We start from the raw sequence: 21653 nt of genomic DNA on the forward strand, positions 1-21653 counted from the left end.
AATGTTACTTGTTGCTCTCAGTTCCATTGTGCTCTAAGTCTGTTTGTATTCAACTGTTGTTCTACTAGTTTATTTTAAATGGGAGGTGGATTTATTAGACAGTCTATGCCAAGATTTATCTATTTACCTTCTTTGATTATGTGTTTTCTCCAGTCACCTAGTGCTTTCTAAGACTGTTTCTCAGTTCTTACGTAGCTTTGCATAGTAATACATCCATCGGTCACTATTTACTTATTATTGATTTGCTTTAAAAAATATTTTTTCCTGATAAAGAAACAGGAAATCATGTTGTTTTTCCTATGATACAGAAAGGCAAGAATACTCTAGGCAGTTGCATTAGTATGATCCTAATTCCATGCAAGGCTCAAGAATGATTTTTGAAAGCGAGAATAACTAAGCATGAGGAGGACCTAGATGGTAGATGGGATAAAAAAGCAACGTAACTTTGCTAACCTTCTCTTTCTTGGATTAGCTAACTTTCCACGCAGAGGAGACAGTGTATGTCTTACTTATCTAGACTTCAGTGAAGCCTTTGATACAGTGCTATCTGAAAATTTATTTGGGACTCAGAAGACAGATAATGTAAGAATTGCAGGGTAGGTAAGAAACTCAATAAAGAAGACACAAAAGACATTGCGGTTTCTTCGGGATTTGCTTTGGGATTCATGTAATTTAGTATTTTCAGTAATGTCCATGGCACAAAAATAGGAAGTGTAGTAATTAAAGTTGGTGATGATGCAAAATAGACAGGTATCATTGAAGCAGAAGAGAGTAAGTTATATGGAAAGAACTGGATGATTCTGAAGACTACACAAATAGAAATCAGATGATACCTGATGACAGTATAGTCCACAGTCATGCACTTAGGGACTTGTAGCAGGAATCGGCACTGTAAGATGGACGCTTATCTAATGGCAGTGATTAAGAAGGAGAAACAGCCCAGTGCATTAGTCCACTTGCAGGAAAATGTGGGGTTATCACTGTTATAATATTGTGGGAGGCAGTTGTGAACCTAGCAAAGTTTGGTAGAAATTGGTGTTGGTGACAGAAGTATTTAATGCCACATGAATACATGGCCTTCTGGAGACTATAGGTACAGTTCCATTTGCCCTTGTTCTAGACAGGTTAACTGGGACTAACACGGAGAACGCTGACGGAATGATGAGAAATGGGCACTCAATTTTAGGAGACCCCATAACAGTTTCACTTGTTTAGTCTGAGAAAAGGAGGAGTGAGTGTGGGTATGACTGCTATGTATAAATGCTTCAAAGCATAAACAATAGGCACAAAGAAGAACCATTAAGGGCAATGTTGGTAAAAGAATAGATGGAAATAGCTAGTTATACTAAAAGAACATAGTCATTCAAAGAACTCACTTTTTTAAGCAACTGTCCCATAGGAATACCAAGGTTTAAAGTGCTGTGCAATAAATTTATGTCTGAAAGGGTTACATATGACATGGTTGCTATTCATCATACAACAGTGAACTTGCTGACCCAGCGGTTCCCCCATCTGTGTTCTGTCAATTAGTGATACAAGGTGAATCCTTTATTACACTCTTATCAAACGCAACCCAGAGCCATCGTTCTAATCACCAAGTATCATGGAGATACTTGCACTATTTGGACCAGGGGGCAGTAGGTTTGGAGGGAGTTGTTGATAGGTCTTTTTCTGTGTTCCCCTGGGATTCCCCACCAAGAATTCCTCTATTTCCTTCACTTTTGAAAAACAGAATTCTATACTCCCAACACAATCTCCCATCTTCTCTATTCTCCTTCCAGGACCAAAGTCTTCCTACTAACCTTTCATACTTTGCACCTCTGCTTTGGCTCTTGGCTAGAAAATGAGTGGTGTGGACTGCTACCTGTAGCACTCTGCTTCTTTGCTAAGAAGATGCGAGAAGCCATGCACAGATGTCACTGCACAAGCTGTGGAAAGTGAGTTTGGTGAGGATGGAAAAGTGGAGGTAGAGGCATAGTAGGGCTAGACAGCTTACTCTGAGGTCATACAGAATTGTGCAGAGTTGAGTAAAACAGAAGTATGGTTGGTACCATGATAATACTGATGACTCATTATTTTGCATCCAATAATATTGCATATCTTTTTCTCTATCTTTTGGCAACCCTGCTGTTTCCTTTGATTGCTTTTAAAATAATCAGGAGGTAAGTTTGGAATTCTCTCTCTACTTCTGCAGACTATTGTTTGGAACCTCTGGAGACAGAGGCAAACTCTTTTCTTTGCCTTAATTTATTCTTTTTTGCCTTTATTTCAATTTGTCTGTCTTTCTTTGTGTGCTACAAATTGCTTATGGTATTTCTTCATTAAAGACAGATTGTAAAAGCAGTGAGTGGAAAGGCCTAACTAGGTCTATCAGACAGTGATGCAAGATGGCAGTTGAAGATAGGTGAGTCAAGGAGAGAGCAAAAAGCAACAGTATAAAAGCTATATGATATTTGGGAAGTCTCAAAGGATAACTGGCAGCAGTCTGCGTATGCAGATTCCTTACTCTTATATTATTACAGCGATCCGATCTGTATTTTTCCCAAAATAAAAAAATTTAAGGGACCTGTTTTGATGGGCTTAAACTTGTTTGCATCAGATCTGTGGAATCTGTCAGGGGAAACGACTCTGGATAGAAAAAAGCCTTATGAAAGTCCGTACAGTTTCTGTAGGAAAACAAGGCAAAAGGAATCTCTGGGAATCAGCTTATCCTGCCCCAAGTCAGAATCTGTACCGCCTACATCACTCTGGACAGATGCCTGTTTAACCTGTTCTTAAAAGACCTCCAGTGATGAAGATTGCCATCCTTCCTGGACAAACTATCCCAGAATATATCCATCTTTACTGCTGTATTTTTCCTTAATATCTAGCATAAATCTTCCTGGGAGAAATGTCAAGCCATTAATTCATGTGCTGTGTGTATGGGGAGCAGCTCTTCCCTGTATTTGCAAGCAGCCTTTTGGATATCTGAAGACTGTTACTTTCTCTTTCTCGATTTGGGCTTTACAGTTCTCATCACACTTAATATTCTCCCCTGAACTATCCTGGTTTCTCCCACACGATTTCTCTGATGCACAGAGCCCCAAACTGCAAAGGACAGTGTTGGTGAGACATTAACAATTGATACCACAACAGAAGGATTACTTTGGAAGGGTTCCTCAGCAATACTGGAAAAATTTAATTTTTGCAGCCTCAGGGAAATGTTGAGCTGGGACTGCTTGTGCCCTGGAGAGGAGAAGGGATGGGGAAGAAGCAGAGACAAAATGTGGAGAAGAATCTGGAGTATCCTTGTCACTGCTTGTGCTGCCACCAAGGGGATAAGAGAAGTGGGGAAGCATTCAGTTAGTGCTCGCTTTTCTTTTTTATCTGCTTATTTTGTGTCAGTGTAGTACTGTTAACTCACATTCAGTTTATGATCTGTTATATCCCCAAATATTTTTTTCTGAAAAAAACAAACCAAACCAAACCCTACTCTTCAGTGAGTTGTTCTCCATCTTCTATTTATATAGTTGTTGATTTCTATCCTGATGTGAAACCTTACGCTACTTCTGATTGAATTATGTCCTGTTTTTTCAAATCACACCTCCAGCTTTTCAGGATTCTAATTGTAATCATCCTTCCTACCATACCTGTAGCCCCTCCAAACTATATGTTGCTAGGAAATTTAATAATAGTTTTTTAGTTCACTACCCATATTGTTAATGCAAATATTGAAAAATTCTGAATTTAGGAACAAGTAGTAATTTCTTTAGAATAAGTAGAGCCTTAATCCTGGGATGTTTTCTGTTTTTCAGTATGTTTTCTATGCCATATCGCATCAATTCCAAAACTACTGAGAATATTTTAAGTTTCAGTGAGGAGAGCGCTGCTGACTTAAGTGAAAATTGGATGAAACCCTGCCTCTTCAAGGCAATCAAGCACCTTCATATACTACTTTAATTACCTGCAGATCAAAAAATTGAAAGCAGCTGCAAAAGTATCTCCCCAAAACAACTTGGTTCATATCTTTTCTAACTTGCTCATCTTAGTTTAACAATCTTAAAAGCTTGAATATAATAGCAGAGAAGTAAAAACAACAGACACAAATGTGTGGGAGAAAAGGTGGCCTCAGAGCCCCAAGGGGTCAGTCAGTCTTTTCTTGAAATAAGATGGGCTAGGAATATAGCGTAAAGTGAGCTTGAAGTGAGCAGTGGAGGCATGGAAGGAGGCCCCAGAGTGTGCTCAGCCTCCAAGGACTATTAAAGGAACACAAGCATTACAGAGCGAGTCCCGTACCACTGACGTGTTCCAGACGAGAAATGGCTGGGAGCTGCCAGGATACTTGTAGCAGTCAGGGAAGACTTGGGTTGAACCAAGCACTTTTTTTAAGAACACAGACACTTATTTCGTACACGTTTATGAAAAAACACTTAAGGAAAATGGAAACTATTCAGAACAAAATTAAAAGATTTTTCTCTTAATTTGAGACAAGACATTCTTGTCCTGTAATCTTCACCCTTTTGTGCAAATGCATTGTGCAGAAGTTTTCCTTTACAGTATTGTGGTGAGTGGAAGAATCATGGGAAACTGGTTTCATTCTTAACTAGCTGATGTTGGGAAAGTCACTTACATCCAGTTGTACCTTATTTTCCATTTGCAAAACAAGAGAGCTACTTCGACTGTTTTCTCAAGTGCTTAGAGAACTATAAATGCACTAAGCAAGATCTGAGTTTTATTATTACAAGATTTTTCTTTTTTGGGGGGACTTTTACTCATTCAGTCTATGGCTGTAGTGAGTCTGTCGTTGCTTAACTGTCAAGTGGCTGACCTTGTAATTTGATGATCGAGGATCCAGATAGAATACAATACGTATCATATGGCATTGAATTGAAATTCAGTAGTGCTTCAAAATATATTCTCCTGCGCCAGAATGTAATGAAGAAGCCAGCTAGTGATGGAGATGGGGACAGCTCTAGCTTATTACTTTATCTGTAACTGATTAGAACTAAACTAAAAAAGCCCCGAACCCTCTGCCACGATGCGCGCCTCCGCCCGCACAGTCCGGGCAGCGATGACAAAAGGGCTGCGCGGCGGAAGCGCGCGCCACCGCTGCGCGCGCGGGCTGCGGCGCGCGGCTGGCGCAGCGGCGGGCTCACGCGCCGGGGCGAGCTCTGCGGCGAGCGCGGGGGCAGCGGGGGGCTGGGCGCGCTCGCCGTGGATTTGCTGTCACGGGAGGCGCAGAACGCCTGTGAAGTGTCCGATTCTGCTTTGTCTTCCACCTCCAGCCCGGGAAGCCCGGCCTCGGCTGCGCCTCGCCGGGGACGTCTCCCGGCGGGGAAAGGGGGGGTGGGGGGCGCGAGCGGCGCCGAGCCCCGCGGCCCGGCCCGGCGCGGCCCGGCCGGGCGCGGCGCTGCCCGCGGCACCCAGCTCACTCCCCGGAGGGGGCGCGGACAGGTAGAGCCGCCACCCGGCCCGAGCAGCGCCGCCGCCTGCCCCCCTCCCCCCACCCCCGCGACACTGTCTCGCCCGGGAGCCGCGCATCCTCGCACCTCTCCCTGCACGCCGGCCTCCCCCGGGCGGGGTCAGTCACGGCCGCCGGGGCGGCGGTTTGGCCCGCGCTCCGCGGTGGCGCCCCTGGGGCGCGGCGCGGAAGGGGTTAAGGCCGCTCCCGCCCGCGCGTTCCCCACTAGGCCACGGCTGACCTTCACGGGAGCCGCGCCGGGCATGCGCGCCGCCGCGCTCGAGGCCCGCGGGGACGTGCGGGTGGCCCGCTTCGCTTCGGTTCTGCCCGGCCCGGCCCGGCCCGGCCCGGCCTGGCCCGGCCCGGCCCGTGGCGTGCGGCACGGCTCCGCCCGGCCGGCCGCGGCGCGCCCCAGATCGCGGCTGGCGCACGCCCTGCCCGTGCCGGGCGCGCCGTTGCCATTCGGTGCCGATGGTGCTGGCGGAGGAGCGCGGGGGGACGCGAGGGGGGACTGCGAGCCGCGCCGCAGCCCGGAGCCGCGCCCCGCCGCCGCTGGCCCCTTCCCGCGCCGCGGCGGGTGCGCAGGCGGGGGGGGGGCGGGCAGCCCTCCCGTGCGCGGGTGCGCAGGGCCCCGATCCGCGGGGTGTTCCGCCGGCCGGGCGGGGCCGGGGCTCGGAGGCCGTTACGGCTGCTCGCCGCGGTGTGCCTGGAGCCTTCTGCAGCGAGGCGCTGCGGGCTTGGGCGTGCAGCGAGCCTCTCGTTTGTGCTTTCTCATGCAGTGAGGGTGGTTGCACGGTTCCCCGTGGGGAATGGGATTACCGGCAGCTGCACGGGCCCGTGTCAGTAACCCCACTGCAGGGAAAGCTGCTCTGGAAACTGCAGGAGCCAGCAATCAGGGCGGTTTCTGTGTAAAATGCGTGTTGTCTTGCTGGCAGGAGCAGAAAGGGCTTGCAAGATCTGAGCCGACATTTACGTGTGCTTCTGGTACCTAAAAAATTGCAAGTGCAGGCCCAAAGCCACCCTGCGAGGCATGCTGACACATAGAATCCTAGAACCATTTAGGTTGGAAAAGACCCTGGAGTCCAACCGTTAACACTAGCAAGTCCACACATGCCTTTAGTTCAAGTCAGCTAGAACCTCAGGAATAGTTTAGGCACCGAATAAGGTCATGCCACTTTGCTTGGCATGTTCCTTCTGAAGGACTGGGAGGGGGAGGGGGAACCGATAACAATGGCCACCCTCCTGAGGTTTCTGTGATTCCTATGGCTATTTCCACACCATAGCACATGGATTGGGGTCATCCTAAAAGTCAGTGGAGTTTGTTGCATTCATCCTCATGTGCAAAAGGCCATATGATCATGACTTGTGCTTCGCTGCTGGCTAATGCAGTATCTCTTCTGTGCTTGTTTTTATTACTGGTTGAGGGCAGAAATGTATTTACTTGTTTCAGATCTGATTCTCTTCTGTTTTCAGTCTTGGCAGAAAATTTGCAGCCCCTAGACAAGAATTTCAAGCAGAGGAATAGACTAACCCCCTCTTGTAACCTGGCAACATCTCGTCTATTGCCGTGTTAGGCAGTCTGGGAAACACAGCCCCTTGCAAGCTGCACGCAGAAGGAGCTGTCGGTAAGCAGATCTGTGCCCCAGGCCACTGCTGCCTGCTCTGCCATTATGGAGGAGCCAGCGCTGCTGCTTGCAGAATGGCCGCTGTGCTGCCAAGGTCTGGCGCTGTGCTTGCTGCTGTCCGTCCAGGGCCACTGCAGCAGCAAGCGGTCACGGAAGGGGCTATCTGCCGCTGTCTGCCCCCTTCCCCTGGGTGGCAGGTGGGCTCTGTGTTCCCAGCAGTGTCCTGGGATGACACGCGTTGTCGTGCAGGGCTTTGTGTGAATAAGCAGCGAGCTGCCGATGTCTCACGGCAGCTGCGGTGTTAATAATTTGTCTGCATCTGTCAATCACCTGGGGTCTCTAATGGATCTGTCACAGTGGTACCAAAGCATTCAGAGGGCGGTCACCCCGCAAGAGAGGCTGTGGGCGGCTGGGATGGTGGAAGCAAGTCGGGCACTGTGCCGTCGCCATGCTGCCCCCCGCCCCCTTCCTCCTGCTGTTCTCACACTCTTTCTTTCCCCTTGCTCTCACACACTGTCCCTCCCTGTTCCCAGCTCTCTGCCTCCTGCTGTTTCCCTCTCTTGTCCAAAGGGGTTAGTTCTCAGTCTCACATGCTGGAAATGCTGCCAGTGAATGTTTCTGTGTGCTGCCTGCCAGGTCCCTGGGGAAAAGGCCTGGAAATGCAGTGCAGGAGGAGCAGTGGGAGCAAGGGAAAACCATTGTTTCTCACTGCTCGCCTGCTGCATTTTCTAATGGGAGAACACTCTCTGTGAGGTACTGAGTTTTATGTCACTGCTGAAGTTGCCCCCTCCCCCTTGCCCCAGAATTTACCATCCCCTGGTGCATAGGAGGAGAGGTTGCAGCACTACTATGAAAAAGCTGAGGCATGTTTTCAATTTGCCTCCTGCTTATCTCGGCTGTTTGGACAGAGAGGTTTAAAAAGCTGGATTTTCTGTCCCTGCAGAGTAAACACACAGAACCCAGCAGCACAAACTATTTCTGGCTTATCAGTGGAGGAATGCAGCAGCTGAGGCTTAGTGCGAGTGGGCCGTCAGGAAGGCCCTGAAGGGGCCCCCTCCCCACTCCGCGCTATTAGAAGTGTGAGAGCCCAGCAGGACTCAGAGGGGAGAGTTGGAGAAAAAGGCAGAAAAGGGAAAGAAAGAGGAAGAGAGAGAGTGAGAGAGGCTGAGCAGACCCTGATGGCTACAGACGAAGTTACAGGAGGGGCTCGCAAAGCTACGAAAAGCAAACTTTTTGAGTTTCTGGTCCATGGGGTGGTGAGTCGGGAAAGTTAGTGAGCTGGCTGGCTCTGAATAGAGGGATCAGTGGAAACTGGAGGCTCTGTGCTGGGCTGGATCGGCTCCTGCAGTGTGCTCCTGGGGTGCTGGTAACTGCCTTGCCAGGAGAGCACTGGGGTCTGTAAAGCCCCCAGAATATGCACTGATTCATTGATAATGTAGGCTTGTGTCTGGGGGGATGTGTGCTGTGATTTTTGCTTTGATTCTCCATGAATGGTGAATAGCGTGCTTTTGAGCCTGATCATGGTGCAGAATCTGCACTGGATCTGACCCAAATGGGCTTGTAGGACACTTTGTTCTGTAATCAAACTTGTGTTTTGAAAAACAATTCTGATAAAAACCTGATGAAGCCTTGTGGTACTGCCTCTGGTTCTTGTCTCCAGTCTTGGCTCTTATGTATCCTCTGGCTACTTAACAGGTGACTTTCAGAGGCTTGAAGAGATTAGCTCTGCAGATCTGTAACAGTCTATGGGAACTCACCCACCAGAGAATTTCAGGGTGCCATGCTTAATTAAAGCAACCCTTCAGGTCTTTAAAAATTTTCCAGCTTCTGTTTGAGAATCAGGTCTTCAATCTCCGTTTAAGGGGAAATGCTAGTCCTGTTTTGCTGCCATTGGAAACAACATTGTTTAAATGACTCTAGTGATTGAGAGTCATCACTGTTTATAACATTTGAATTTCTTGTATTGATACACATTTAACAAAAATAAGACTGTTAAAGAGCCCCAGGGTATGTAGATACTGTTTGGATACTGATAGTTCTGAGTGTTTTCTCTTTTGAGGATTCTGGCACCTCCTGTGACACCTTTCTGAAGACATCTGGTGGGGGCTCTTGCTCAAAGATCATAGAAATCTGTGGAGCTCACAGCAGGCTCCTAAGTTGTCTCCATAATTCAGGCTTACTCCAGATGTGTAGGATCTAGCATGTGTCCTGTGGATCCTGGATATGATGGGACTTGCAAGGCTAAGGACTTTTAGGTAGTGTTCTGTGTTGGTGAGAACAGTGAACAGGTGCCAGTGTACAGGAGCAGCATTTTGCGAGACTGGCGGATGTACGGGGATGACTGAAAAGCAGTTGTGCAGGTCTGTAGCAGTTGCTTTGTTGTGGACATGTGGGTTCATTAAGGCAGTCCGGCTCAGGATGCCTGTAGCTGGGCAGAACCATAGGCAAGTTTGGAGAAGCAGGTATATGGGATGCTTTTGCCTTTTCCAAGGTTTTTGTTGGCATTTGCATACCGGTGGTCATCCTTTAGTATCAAGAAGAGCGGCAAAAATGGTTATGTGGATTTGCTTCTTCCACATCTAGATGGGTTTCATGTGAAAGCATCATGTTGACCTCTTAAGCATGGGAATTTTTAATTTATACCAGAATGAATGTAGCAGACCTAATTTCCATTACTTATTTGGATGCTAGAAAAGTCTGCCTTTTCTGCCCTGGAAGTTTTTCCACTAGTGGCGTCTTACTTGAATATCTGTGTTTGCTTGGAATATCTGCATTTCTTTCTCTTCTTCCTGCTACTTGTTAGTGAGGTTGGGGCTTCTTGTCTGTTATTTTGTTGCCTGAACACATCACGTATGACCCTCTCCTTTCCTCCATGATGATCTCCTTTAGTTCTGCTTTTGCTTCCATGTTTGTTCTTTTCTTTAGTTTATTCCTCATCTCAGGTTCATTTTGATCAAAACACAGGATGGGGCAGTCAGTCTACCATTACTTAAAAAATATATTAAAAATTGTAAATTAATTTTATCTCTTCAGGTTCTGTATCGTACCAATTAAGAGACTGTGCCATCATAGCCATTACCTTGAGTTCACATATTGATGGCTATTGAGTTTTATTACCATCCACAGTGTGTCAGCATCTGAATTAATTCCTTGAAAAATCAAGTTACATAGCAACCTTTACTAGAATACCTTGAAGTCAGATTCTGCTCTAATTTCAGGGAAGAATCTCTCCTTCAGATGACTTATTTTTTCTTATTTTTTTATTTTATCATTGATAACATTATTTGATTTGGTTATTGCAGGAATTTTTTTTTTTTTCCTTCCTCCTCTGAAAATAGGGAGAGGTAAATAGCCAAAAATTTCCTCACAACATTCTGCCTCTATGTGAACACTTCAATGGACAGCATAGTTTTGCAGTTTTTCCTCAGGGCAGCTAGTTTTTGGATTCACTTGATCTTTCTGGAAACATATGTTCCTTTGCTAAGGTCACTTTGCCCTTTGCTCTTGTGCACCTGCTCTTGCCTTTGTTCTTTTCCATATTGCCAGCTGAGAAGATGTCTTCTTCCTTGTTTGTCCCAGTCAAATGAGATACCTCTGAAAGGTGAAATCTCCTAATGGTTAAAAATCTCAAGTGCGATACTTCATTCTCATCCTTCTTGAGTTCTTGATAGCTTGTTACGCCTCTGGTTAGCAGTTCTTTTAAAAAGATTAAATTTCTTTTAGTTATTTATTTTTACAATTTTTTTTACTCCCGTTCTTTTTCTTCGGGGTCTTGCACATTGTTTTTGTGGGAAGAGAGAAATTTTTTTTTTTCTCCAAAGGCTGTATCTTTTATTTTGTCTTTTTTTTTTTTTTTTTTTTTTTACTCATCTCTTCTCTATTTCTAGCACTTTTATGGATAAATGTGGCTTTAATCACCATATTTATGTTGATTTATCTCTTTACGGATGCATTTTCTACTGTCCGGTAGTACACTTCAGGCTGTCTTTATGACATCTCTCTCTGGGTGTCCAGCCCTTGTCTAAAATTTTGTTGACCCAAACCAAGTTATTAATCTTCCTGAAGGCCATTCTTTTTCTCAGTTTCTTGTATCCTCTAAACCCTGTCATAGTCTTCCTGGCTGGAATGTTACTTTTGTCTTCCTTCCTTCTTTCCTTCCTACTCAAACAGGTACTTCCCAGGTAGCCTTGAGAAGGTCCGTGGTGCCGATCTTGTCAAAGCTCTTGTCCAGACACCTGTCCTCTTGTCACTTAGTTGCAGCAGTCTCCTCTTTGGTGCCTTGTACTGTTGACCTTGCCTGTATCATCTTCAGACGAGAAGCTGCTGAGAGTTTCCTTTTCTTGTTCTGTTGTTCTGACCTTTTTAACATGCTTCTGTGTCCTTTTTCTGTTTCCGCTTTACCTTCCTTCCAAAACCAATCTTCTTGCCTTTTATACACAAGGTACGCCTATAAAGGTCTATGTCCCTTTCTTAACTATCAAGTCACATCTGTATTTACAATGTAGTTGCTGTCAGTTCAAATCACCTTTTTCCCATAGTGATCTTGTTCTTTGTCCTCTGTGATGTGCTTAGGAAGCTCTTCCTGTTAATGTAAGTCCTTATTCATATTTATTTTCTGCTAATACATGTTTTTTTTTTTTGTTCATAGTTCCTGCTAATCTTTACAGTTTAATGTTAGTTACATGTTGAGACTGCTAATTTATACAAACCTGTGTATCGCTTAGGTGGCTCCCTTGCTTAGTTTTCTTTTTGTCTGGTTATCTACTTCTCCAATCTGGATCTTAGAATTTTACGGTAAGTACAGAAACTGTGTTATATGAAACGGCATTTAGTACAGTGAAAGAAGGGTCTCAAAGCATGCCACCATGTAAACAAATATTTAATATAGTGATAAATAACTTGTTGCCAGTGTTAAAACGGACAAAAGGCAGGTCTGATGCCCCAAAGATTTGTACAGAGTGCCTAACAGATTTGTCAGTTATTTGGAAAAGCAGATGAACAGTAAATTTTATAAACAAGTTTTGCATCAGTTTTAAATGAACTGTAACCATTCAGGAGGAAGGCTTGGATGTCACTGTGAGCTGCCTAGCTTGTAGCAGCAGCCACTGCTACTGAGAAAACAAGTAAACTGTTAGCCTGATTAAGAAACGGGGCAGAGAATAATACGGAAGCAGTTGTAAATCTGGCATATACATACAGGAATAGTTTTCTGATTTTTGTCATCTGCATGACTAACAAGCAAAAAGAGGGGTAACTTGGAGGGTGGTGGTAGTGGGAGGCCTGTGAAGATTTCATCAGTAAGAGAATGGGATTTTAAAAATTTATTTATGATATTGAAGGATGGAGACTGATGAGGAAAGTTGTAAAATCTCTGTCACTGGAGGCTCTTAGGCACTGGTTAAAGAAGTAAGTATCTATCAGAGATGATGGAGATACTGGTGCTACTTCTCTGAGACAAGAAAGGGCTGGATGACCTCAATCACTCCTATTTCAGTATATCATAAAAATTATATTTGCTTCACTAGAATGGGAAGAACTGAAGATACTCTCCCAAAATTGAACGGTGATCTGTTTTAAGTGGATAAAAGTGTCTCTTTCTTCCAGCCAGTCATCAGTTCGTAGAGATCACTGCTAGAAGTAGCGAGGTGAGGAGAATATTAGGTTTGCTAATGAAAAATATCCCGCTAATTTTTATATTATCATGGGTATAAATATTATCTTGTCAGGGCATAAATCAGCTAACACTAGAAAGGCCATGAAAGAGCCTCATGAACTGTCATTTTTGGACAGTTTGTTCTACTGTCTACACTAGGACATTGTCAGGGAACAGGTCCTGGAACAAAGTCACTGGTTTGCTGCATATGTATTCCCTGTTTTGTTAAACAAGGAGTTGTTTGGGGTGAGCGTAGTGCAGCCTGAAGAAATCAAGGGACCTTACCGCAGTGAAGAGATTTGATTGGGAAGGTACTTGCAGAAGACTGCTAGAGTGAAAACATTGTACAGCATTCAACCGTGTAGGTAAACTGCCAGTAGAAACTGAAGGTTTGTCCTGTCCTAGCTCTGGACTAATTGAAGGCTAACAGATACAGAAAAGTTCACGCATAGTTAAGAAAAGAAAATCATATTAATTCTAACTAGGGCTTCAATAGAGATCAATGTGATTTTATACAGTACGGGCTTGTTAAACAAATGTGAATTGCTCATTGAGAAAGCCTGGACTTGCTGATGAATATAGGTGTACAGATGTAATTGATCTCTGAGATATCTGAATTGCTCTTCTGTTTTTTAAAAAAGAAGTACGGTAGGAATATGAAAACAGTCACACCGGATCATTTAGCCCAGTGTCCCCAGTTGCAGGGAGCAGCAGAAGACTGCATGGAAGTACAGGAACAAGGCAAAAACCTAGTGGTGCTTCATCCAAATACTCTGCGCTTTGTAGCTCTGGAGCTTTCTGACCCAAAGCTGCACTCTATGTGTAGTACCTCTGTGGATTTTATTTATGTAGGTTAGTCCACTGATGTCTTCCTGAACCCATATAAACTTTTAGCATCCAGTGTTTCGTGTCAGGAATTTTTGCAGTGTATCTTACATAAAGAGATGTCTGATCCTGTTGTCAAATCTTGTAAGGGAAGAGACAGCGAGCTCTTCATTAGCCTCTTCTCTCTCTGTGCTAGCCGTGATGTTGCAGAGCTATGTTACCTCTCCCCTCTCAAAGCCATCACTTTTAGAGAGTGACGAGGCACATTCTGGCAGTTCTTTACACAAAATCCATTCCATACCTTATATCACAGTAGTGGATGTGATTAGATCTTTTAAAATGAGTAAGCTGATGGAACTCAAAGATGGTATATAGGGTTTGTTAGTTTAAATTCAGAAGATTTTTTTTTTTTTTTTGGCTGCATCCAAGTGTTTCGTTTGAGGTTTGGTGCCTGATTATTTGGAGCTGTGAATGCATGAAATAGAAGGGTGGCCACTGAACTTTGTCTCAGGTTACACTTCGTAGTTTGGTAAATGTGATGTTTTGTAAATTAAAGGCTTTTGAATTGTTGCAAGCATTATTTAAAAATGGGTGGAATATGGAACATGGAACACTTTGACCTTGATTCTAGGATGTGAGAGCTTTTGGGAAATGGAGGAAGGTGAATGTGGCAGACAAGCAGGAAAAATTGCAATACTGATGTTTCTGCTTACAAAATCTCTAAAAGATTAATAGACATTTAAACAAAGGAACTCATATGAGGTAACATCTGTAGTTATATGAGCGAAGAGAAGCCATCTACAACTTTTTTTCTTGTACTTGAGTCCATTTTGAAATGGCACATTCAGTTGGGAAACCATTTGTTCAGTCAGAAACCTGTAGCCATCAGACAATGTCAGTCTAGTCTAAATTTCTTAACCGTTCCAGGTACTTCTGGTGACTGATTCTTACCTCCAGACAGCATCTGGCATCTCCTCTTGCTTATGTTTATGCCTTATAGAAATCAGTAGCTGCTGTAATGCCTTGACACTGTATGTTGTCTAGCCAAGGTAGCATCTATTTTTAGTTAAAAAAATATGCTGTTTGTATACTTGGTAATTGTTGTTCTTCTCAAAATCTGTCAGTTTCTCTGTAAACAAGGCCTGTGGCTGTTCACACCATCGGAGTTTTCCTGGATGGTGCCGAGATGGATAGAGTCTGTGTCTTTCAGAACAGGAAATGGCTGTAGGTGCAGCTCAATGTTATATTGCATTGCAGTGACTCCCTGCTCTCTGTTCAGTCCCCTTCTAAGGCTCTTGTGGGTATTTTTGCTTTTCTTTTCTTGACACTTTCGTTTACTTTTACCTATCAGTTCTCCAGGTTATTTTCCTCTATCTGATATGTCCAGATAGGAACCCTCCTTTTGTCTGCTTCAGCATTTTGACTACTGTGATGTTGATGTCCCTTGAGAATAGGCTCTGACTAGAAATACATAGAAAAGTACCACTCCAATCTTTTCTCATTTCTGCCGTCAGACAGGAGAATTACACCTGAAGAATGACAAAGAGGAAGAGGAAGGAGGCAGTCATCTGATGTGACAGAAGGTTCAGTCAAGGAAGAAGTAGAAAAGCCAGATGTGTGGCCTGGGGAACTGGGCAGTCGAGGGTGGTGGTAGGGACTTGGCAGCAGTTGTTGGGGAGATGGTATGCTTGCTATACTGATGTGTTCAGCTTTGGAAGGGTGTAGCCAGGGCAGTGATGGACTTTGTACAGCAGTGCAGGCAATAGGCAGAATTCTTATGGACCAGTATGCATACATGAAATACCGGTTGTGTGCCTTTCTCTGTGTGTTGTACTATTTGGCCTTGCCTAGCTGCTCTGTAGACAGCTTGACTCTACTCTTTGCTTCACCTTTTCAGAGCTGTGAGAGTGATCCGTTCAGCTGGGGACATACTGTGGTCTTCCTCATTTCCTATGGCCCATAACGGTTTTGCCCTCTGTCCAGTAAAGTATTTGAAGTAGTGCAGAGTAATACATGTATATGGAATCAATGGAGGGGAAAAAAGGGATAGGTCTGTGAGTAAGAACAGAGTTGGGTTGAGTAGAGGGGTCTAGGGTAGGTTGGATGTATCGGTGCTGCTTTGCACTGTAGCCCTCACCATGGATAATACTTGTTCAGGAGAGATTCCATCCCTCTGAGGAAGAGGGGAGAGACAGATCCTAAGCTGCAGACAGGTGTACCTCTAAGATATCTTTCAAAAGACTTAGTGGTATTGTAATACTCCTTAATATCAAGACTTTTTTTTTCTTAACGTCAGTATGGTAAAAAATTAACTGTCTTGTCTTACACATGTGTTTGACAGCAAAACAAGCTTTTAGATAAGGTAAGGTACTGCTTGCGTGTTCTCCTTTATAAAAGTTTAGATAGAGAAAGCATTTTTGTGTCTTGGGAATCTGGTGGGCTTGCAGCAGGGAGATGGCAGTAGTGTAGTGACTAATATTTTACCTATGGGTGATATCAGAGATAGGAACATGGGAAGGAATGGGGCAGGGCAAGAGGTGAGATTGAATATGCTTTTGCTAGAGCTGTCTCCTTTTTCTCAGTTTTGTTCTTTCTCTACTTTTCTCTATTTTGATGCTTAACAAAGGGAACTGAAGGATGTTCAAAGATGTCGGGCTTAGATCGAGAGTAGATTTGGCTTCCTGACCTTGTTCTCCAGGCCTTAAGATGTCCTTTATAGAAGCAGAGAAATGGGCATGCAGCCTGATCCTTGCGGCCAGATAGTCTCCAGGAGGGATGAACATGAGATGGCTGTGCTCAGGATCTTGCCTCTTCTGAATGACTGTCAAATGTCCCCAGCTGATTGACAGGCGACAGCAGGCCCCATGGGCTGCTCTTTGCTGGAAGAAGGCCACAGTGTGTAGATTGACAGACAACAGGGAGATCTTAAATACAAGCTCAAGTGAGAAGCATTTTCTGGGCCATTTATTTCTGCTGACTCTGCCTGGGTCAGAGGGTGGGGGTGAGTACGTGGGAACAGAGAGCTGCTCTGTTGCAGCAGTTTTCATAGCTCCGTGTTTATGGGAGAAGATGTTTCCAGCTCTGCACAAAGCCTCAGTTTTGCCTGTTTGCTGCCTCCTGCTGCTTCTCTGCTCAGTGGCCGTATCCACAATTGGTTTCCTACATGTGTACTTGCTGAATTTACCTGCTTGGCTTCCTGTGCTGGTCTCTCTCCTACCTCAGCCTTCCTTCTCTGTCCATATCAGTTATAGCCATTGGTTCTTTGCTGATCATTCATTCCCTCCCTCCCTCCCTCCCTCCCTCCCTCCCTCCCTCCCTCCCTCCCTCCCTCCCTCCCTCCCTCCCTCCCTCCCTCCCTCCCTCCCTCCCTCCCTCCCTCCCTCCCTCCCTCCCTCCCCCCCCTCCCCCCCTCCCTCCCCTCCCTTTCCTCCCTTTTCTCCCTCCCCTCCCTTTCCTCCCTTTTCTCCCTCCCCCCCCTTTCCTCCCTCCCCCCCCCTTTCCTCCCTCCCCCCCCCTTTCCTCCCTCCCCTTTCCGCCCTCCCTCCCTCGTTTTGTATTAACAGTGCAAACCCCATTTTCTTCCTACCCCCCAATGGACTGTCTTGCATACCTTCTGGGGTACGTGCAACTCACTTTGGAGACCACTGCAGTACTTCTCCCAAGTACTTTTTCAGTCTTTAACTGTTGATAACTCAGAGAAGTATCTGAGCCAAGTATGTTTTTGGTGTCGTTAGCACCCCTTTGGAAAGGGGTTCCACAGGCTTACTACCCACTGTGTGGCAAATCACCCCCTTTTGGTCATCTGTGAACCTGATGACTCCGAGCCTCCTCTGATGGCCATACCTGTTTATTCTGGAAGGTGCAGTGAACAGTCAATCCCCAGCTGCCCTCTCCAGGCCACTCATGATGTTGCAGAGGTCTTCCAAATGCCCCCTTAGGTTACCTTGGATCACATCTTTCCAGATACAAAATCATAGTATATTTGCTTTTACTTATGTGGATGGATGCAGTTCCATATCTTAATCATTTCTGTGCCATTCTTTGTACTTTTTCCAGATCTACTCTACCATTACCAAACTGCAGCAACCAGAACTGCACACAGCATTCAATATGTGGGGGCAAACCATGGACAGTGGCATAGTGATGTTCTCTGTCCCCTTTCTTGTAATTTCTTTTGTTTAATAGCTTTTTTTGACCTCTAGTAAGCAGTGAACTGATGTGATACGGGGGGCTTTTTGTTGTTGTTTTGGCGTGTGGTTTTTTTTTTTTTCTTTTTTTCTTTTTTCTTCTGGAAGTATCTGTTTAAACTTCAAGATCTTGCTTCTGTCAGGCAACAGTCAGCTCAGAGCCTATTGTTTTGTATGTGATGATTTGGTTGTTTTTTTCCATGTAATTCGTGTCAGTATGCATTCAAATCCATTTTCATCTTCCTTTTAAGTGTTCATTCTGTCTCATAAAGTCCTTCTGCAGTTCTTTGAAGCTGGCCTTTATCCTTGACAGCTTGAATAACTTGGTGTTACCAACAAACTTTTTCACTTCCTTCCTTTCTGTCTCTTCCCCCCTCCCGCCCCAGTTGTTTATGAATATGCTGAAAAGCATTGAAAAGCACGAATCCCAGCAACACTCTGCATGGGCCTTTCTTTTATTTTCAGAACCAGTTACTTTTACCTCATTTCTATCCTTTAACCAATTATTTCTTCATAATGGATGCCATTACCTCTTGGTTTCCTTAAAAGACTTTGTAGAGGGACTTGACTTTCAACAGACTTTTGTGTATGATTATTTTTATTTATGTACTGGTTCAAATGCCTGTAGAGTATGTTTGCCTGTATTTTCACATATATGTAGACATATAATAAACACCTTGATAATTCTTAGAATGAAACTAAGCTCTCTGTTTTAAATTGCATTTTACAGGTGGTAATTATTTTACTGGTGTTTTTTCTTGACAACTATAAACTTTTAGGATTTAGAATTGAGTTTACTGTGTGTCCTATACAGCATTAAGCTTGTCATTCGACCCAAAGTGTCTCTCCAGAGCATGCTATAGTCAATGTAAATGTCAGGACTTTAGAATGCCTACAGGGACTGCTGACAAACTACCACATTCCTTTTTTCATCTTTTATTTTAGAGGCTTAATCAGAGGCATGACCTTTTCTTAAAGGATTCTTGTCACTTTATGAACTTACACTGCTCTCCAGTGTAGGTGAAGGAGAGGGCTCCTAACGGAAAATATTTTATCATACTGTTTTCATGGCTCACCTTTGCATATTACAGTCTCCCTGCTGATCAAAGCAGCCTGCTAGTCAGTGCAAAATCTGAAGCACTGTAGAGGTGAGCTTGCTTGTAGCTTTGATTAGCATGTGAGCTGCACCGATTTGGACTGTGTGTAGCTGCCGTGGAGCTTTTTCTTCAGTCTGAAGGTAGAGCTTTCTTCTGTAATCTGGCCTGGATATGTTACTGACCACTGAGTGTTTTCCCAAGCCTAGCGTTTTTCATCCCTGTTTTCTGTCTACTTTATCACTGAATGCCTCTTTACCATGTCCAGGAAATACCAGTCCAGAGCTCATGTGCTCTGTGTTGCTGCTTAGTGCTTATCAGGATGGTCAAAATGGGGAACTTGCTGGAGCTAGTGTCTGATTATGTACAAATGTCTTTGCAGCTAAAGAAACAGGGACCAAACTGGCTCATCTTTCTGTTTTGATTCTTCTCTAGCGACCTGGGATGCCATCAGGAGCTCGAATGCCCCATCAAGGGGCTCCCATGGGTCCCCCAGGCCCCCCATACGTTGGAAGCCCCTCAGTGCGACCTGGGATGCCCCAGACCGTGATGGAAACAACAAGAAAACGCACTGCACCACAGCAGGTCCAGCAACAGCAGGTGCAGCAGCAAGTGCAACAGCAGCAGCAAGCTACTCAGAACCGAACCAGGAGGTGAGTGTTCCAGAGAAAACAGGGGAGGACAATTTGAGGAAGAAAAACTGTTATCTTTTTAGCAATATGTAAGACCTTTAAGATCGAAGGAGACAGAATAGAAGATTTATATATTGCCAGTTTCTTAAAGCAGGAAAAACATTAGTAAATTTTACTCTTTACTTTGTTTGTGAATGGTCTTGAACAAACTGACCTTTACTAATGTCTAGTTTTGCAGTTATAATGCTTTTTACCTCACAGGTTTTTCGGGCTATAAATCTGGCCATTATATTTAGCCCTTAAAGTTAATGAACTAGTTCTAATATACTTAGTGTAATATTTGTTATCTATTCTGTATAGTTTCTCAGATTTCTGGCTGGCTAACAAAATGACTTGTAAATGAGACAAGTGAAAAAGATTTCTGGTTGATCATGTGAATACCTGTACTATGGTCACTCAGGAGAGCGATCATAAAACTTGCAATTGTCATAGGTTTTCCTACATATAAAGAGATATGCATAGGAAATAATTTCATAGAATTAGTGGGTTTTTTTTAAAGGAACTTCCTTTTTAAAATATGCCCACTTTGTACAGTGCTGAATGCATTCTCTCTTAAGTTATAGTTCACTAATTTCTTTTTGCAACTTATTAGACCTCAGCAATCTTGAGTTCCAAGTGTGACCCAGTTCCTGATAAATATGTAGGGTGCAGTCACTAGGTGGTCTGCCTTTTGCAAAATCATTATAGGTGTATATACAGATTCAGACAGTGTTCTGGTGATGTCATCGTATCTAGTTTTAGATAAAACATGACTCTAAGCTCAGTGCTTCAGGAGCCCTGCTCTGTCCAGGTTATATGTCTTGGATCAGCAAGCCAGACTTGGGAATGCTTGTATCTGGGATGCATCTGGAAAGGACACCAATCCTAAGAGTATTAATACTTTATGATCAAATAAGATTGAATACAGAAGGAATGTGTATGAGTGCACCACATGAGCACAAGAGATGCATGTGTGTCTTGGAGGCCTTGCCCAGCACTAGTCAAAATGCACATTCCGCAGCAGGAAACTGCACAAAAGAGTGCCTAGCCTTCAAATATACAGGGTAGATATAACCTGAAAAATTGCCACTGCTGTATAATTAAGGTAAATTTTAGTCACTGACTGGTTTCCAGGGATCATTAAAGAAGAGTATTTTCTAAAAGTTGATGACCTAACTCACAGAAGGAAGCCGTTCCCCCTCCCCAGTTCTTAACTTCAGTGCTTCTAGTTTGAAACCTAGCAGTAATCTCTACTGTAGTGAGTCCAGCTCACACCAGTGCTTCCTAGGTACTCAGGAAAGTTTTTCTGTTTCTTCTGCCATGCCTTCCTTTCAGACAACGTGTTGAATGTTCTCCCCTTGTTCATTTCCACCTCCCTGTTGTTTCCCATTGAAAATTTTCTGGGTTTCAGGCAAACTTTTCTGGCACCTTGGGTCCAATTCTTAGAGCAACTGAGTTTTGGGTTTTATGGCACTTAAGGGCCAAGAAGGTGTAGTCATCCTTTCTTGGCATGTTTGATGGAGACAAAAATCTCATTTCTGTAATAGACTCTTGGAGAACTGTTTGAGACCTAAGTTGTTGGGGGTTTTTGGTTTGTTTGTTACTTGCTTTTTAACTGCAAGCCTTTAGGGTTGTTGTGGGTACATGCATATCCCGTTTCCTTTTGGGAGGATGGAGTTTGCTCAGGCATTACTTCCGAATTCTGTGAAGCGTTTCAGTGCAGTTTTGATTTTGTGAGCTGTGGAAGGTGGTGGAGGTTCACACCGTGTAATATTCCAGTCCCATTGTTCCTACTCTTTTAAAAAGGGACGTTGTTCACCTACGAAGTTGGGTGTGACTGTGTGGATGAATTTTCTGCCCCTGAGGAAGGATCTAGTTTGCACCTCCAGGCACAAAAATGTTCCTCAGGCTTGGCATATATGGGGATGGGGAAGAATCTAAGGTTCTGGTATTTCAGGCCAGGCTTATTGTTAGCAAATGTAGGAAGAGAGTATGCTACATTGCTATGTGTGGAAACAGCTTTTACATGGACATGGCTGATGGCAGACTTCCTGTATGAAAACAATAAGGAGAGGCATCCATATGACATGGCAGAGCAGCAGCAGGCAGTTCATTTTCTCCCATTTGTCTGTCACAGATGGAGTGATTCATCTCCTTC

At 44.3% G+C, this 21653-nt stretch overlaps 1 protein-coding gene across 2 annotated transcripts in view; it reads left to right on the forward strand.

Annotated features, from left to right (window-relative positions):
• The first annotated feature begins 8158 nt into the window (after window positions 1-8158).
• The window catches only part of SMARCD3 (SWI/SNF related, matrix associated, actin dependent regulator of chromatin, subfamily d, member 3), a 70402-nt gene continuing 56907 nt past the window's right edge, over window positions 8159-21653 (forward strand). For both annotated transcript variants that reach the window (XM_033000359.2, XM_033000361.2), the window contains exons 1-2: window positions 8159-8321; window positions 19260-19477. In XM_033000359.2, the coding sequence (XP_032856250.1) occupies window positions 8244-8321; window positions 19260-19477 (296 nt within the window). In that variant the 5' untranslated portion in view covers window positions 8159-8243. The remainder of the gene's footprint in view (window positions 8322-19259; window positions 19478-21653) is intronic.

Source organism: Tyto alba, unplaced genomic scaffold (assembly GCF_018691265.1).
Source record: "Tyto alba isolate M040663 unplaced genomic scaffold, T.alba_DEE_v4.0 Super-Scaffold_38, whole genome shotgun sequence".
Lineage (NCBI taxonomy): Eukaryota > Metazoa > Chordata > Aves > Strigiformes > Tytonidae > Tyto > Tyto alba.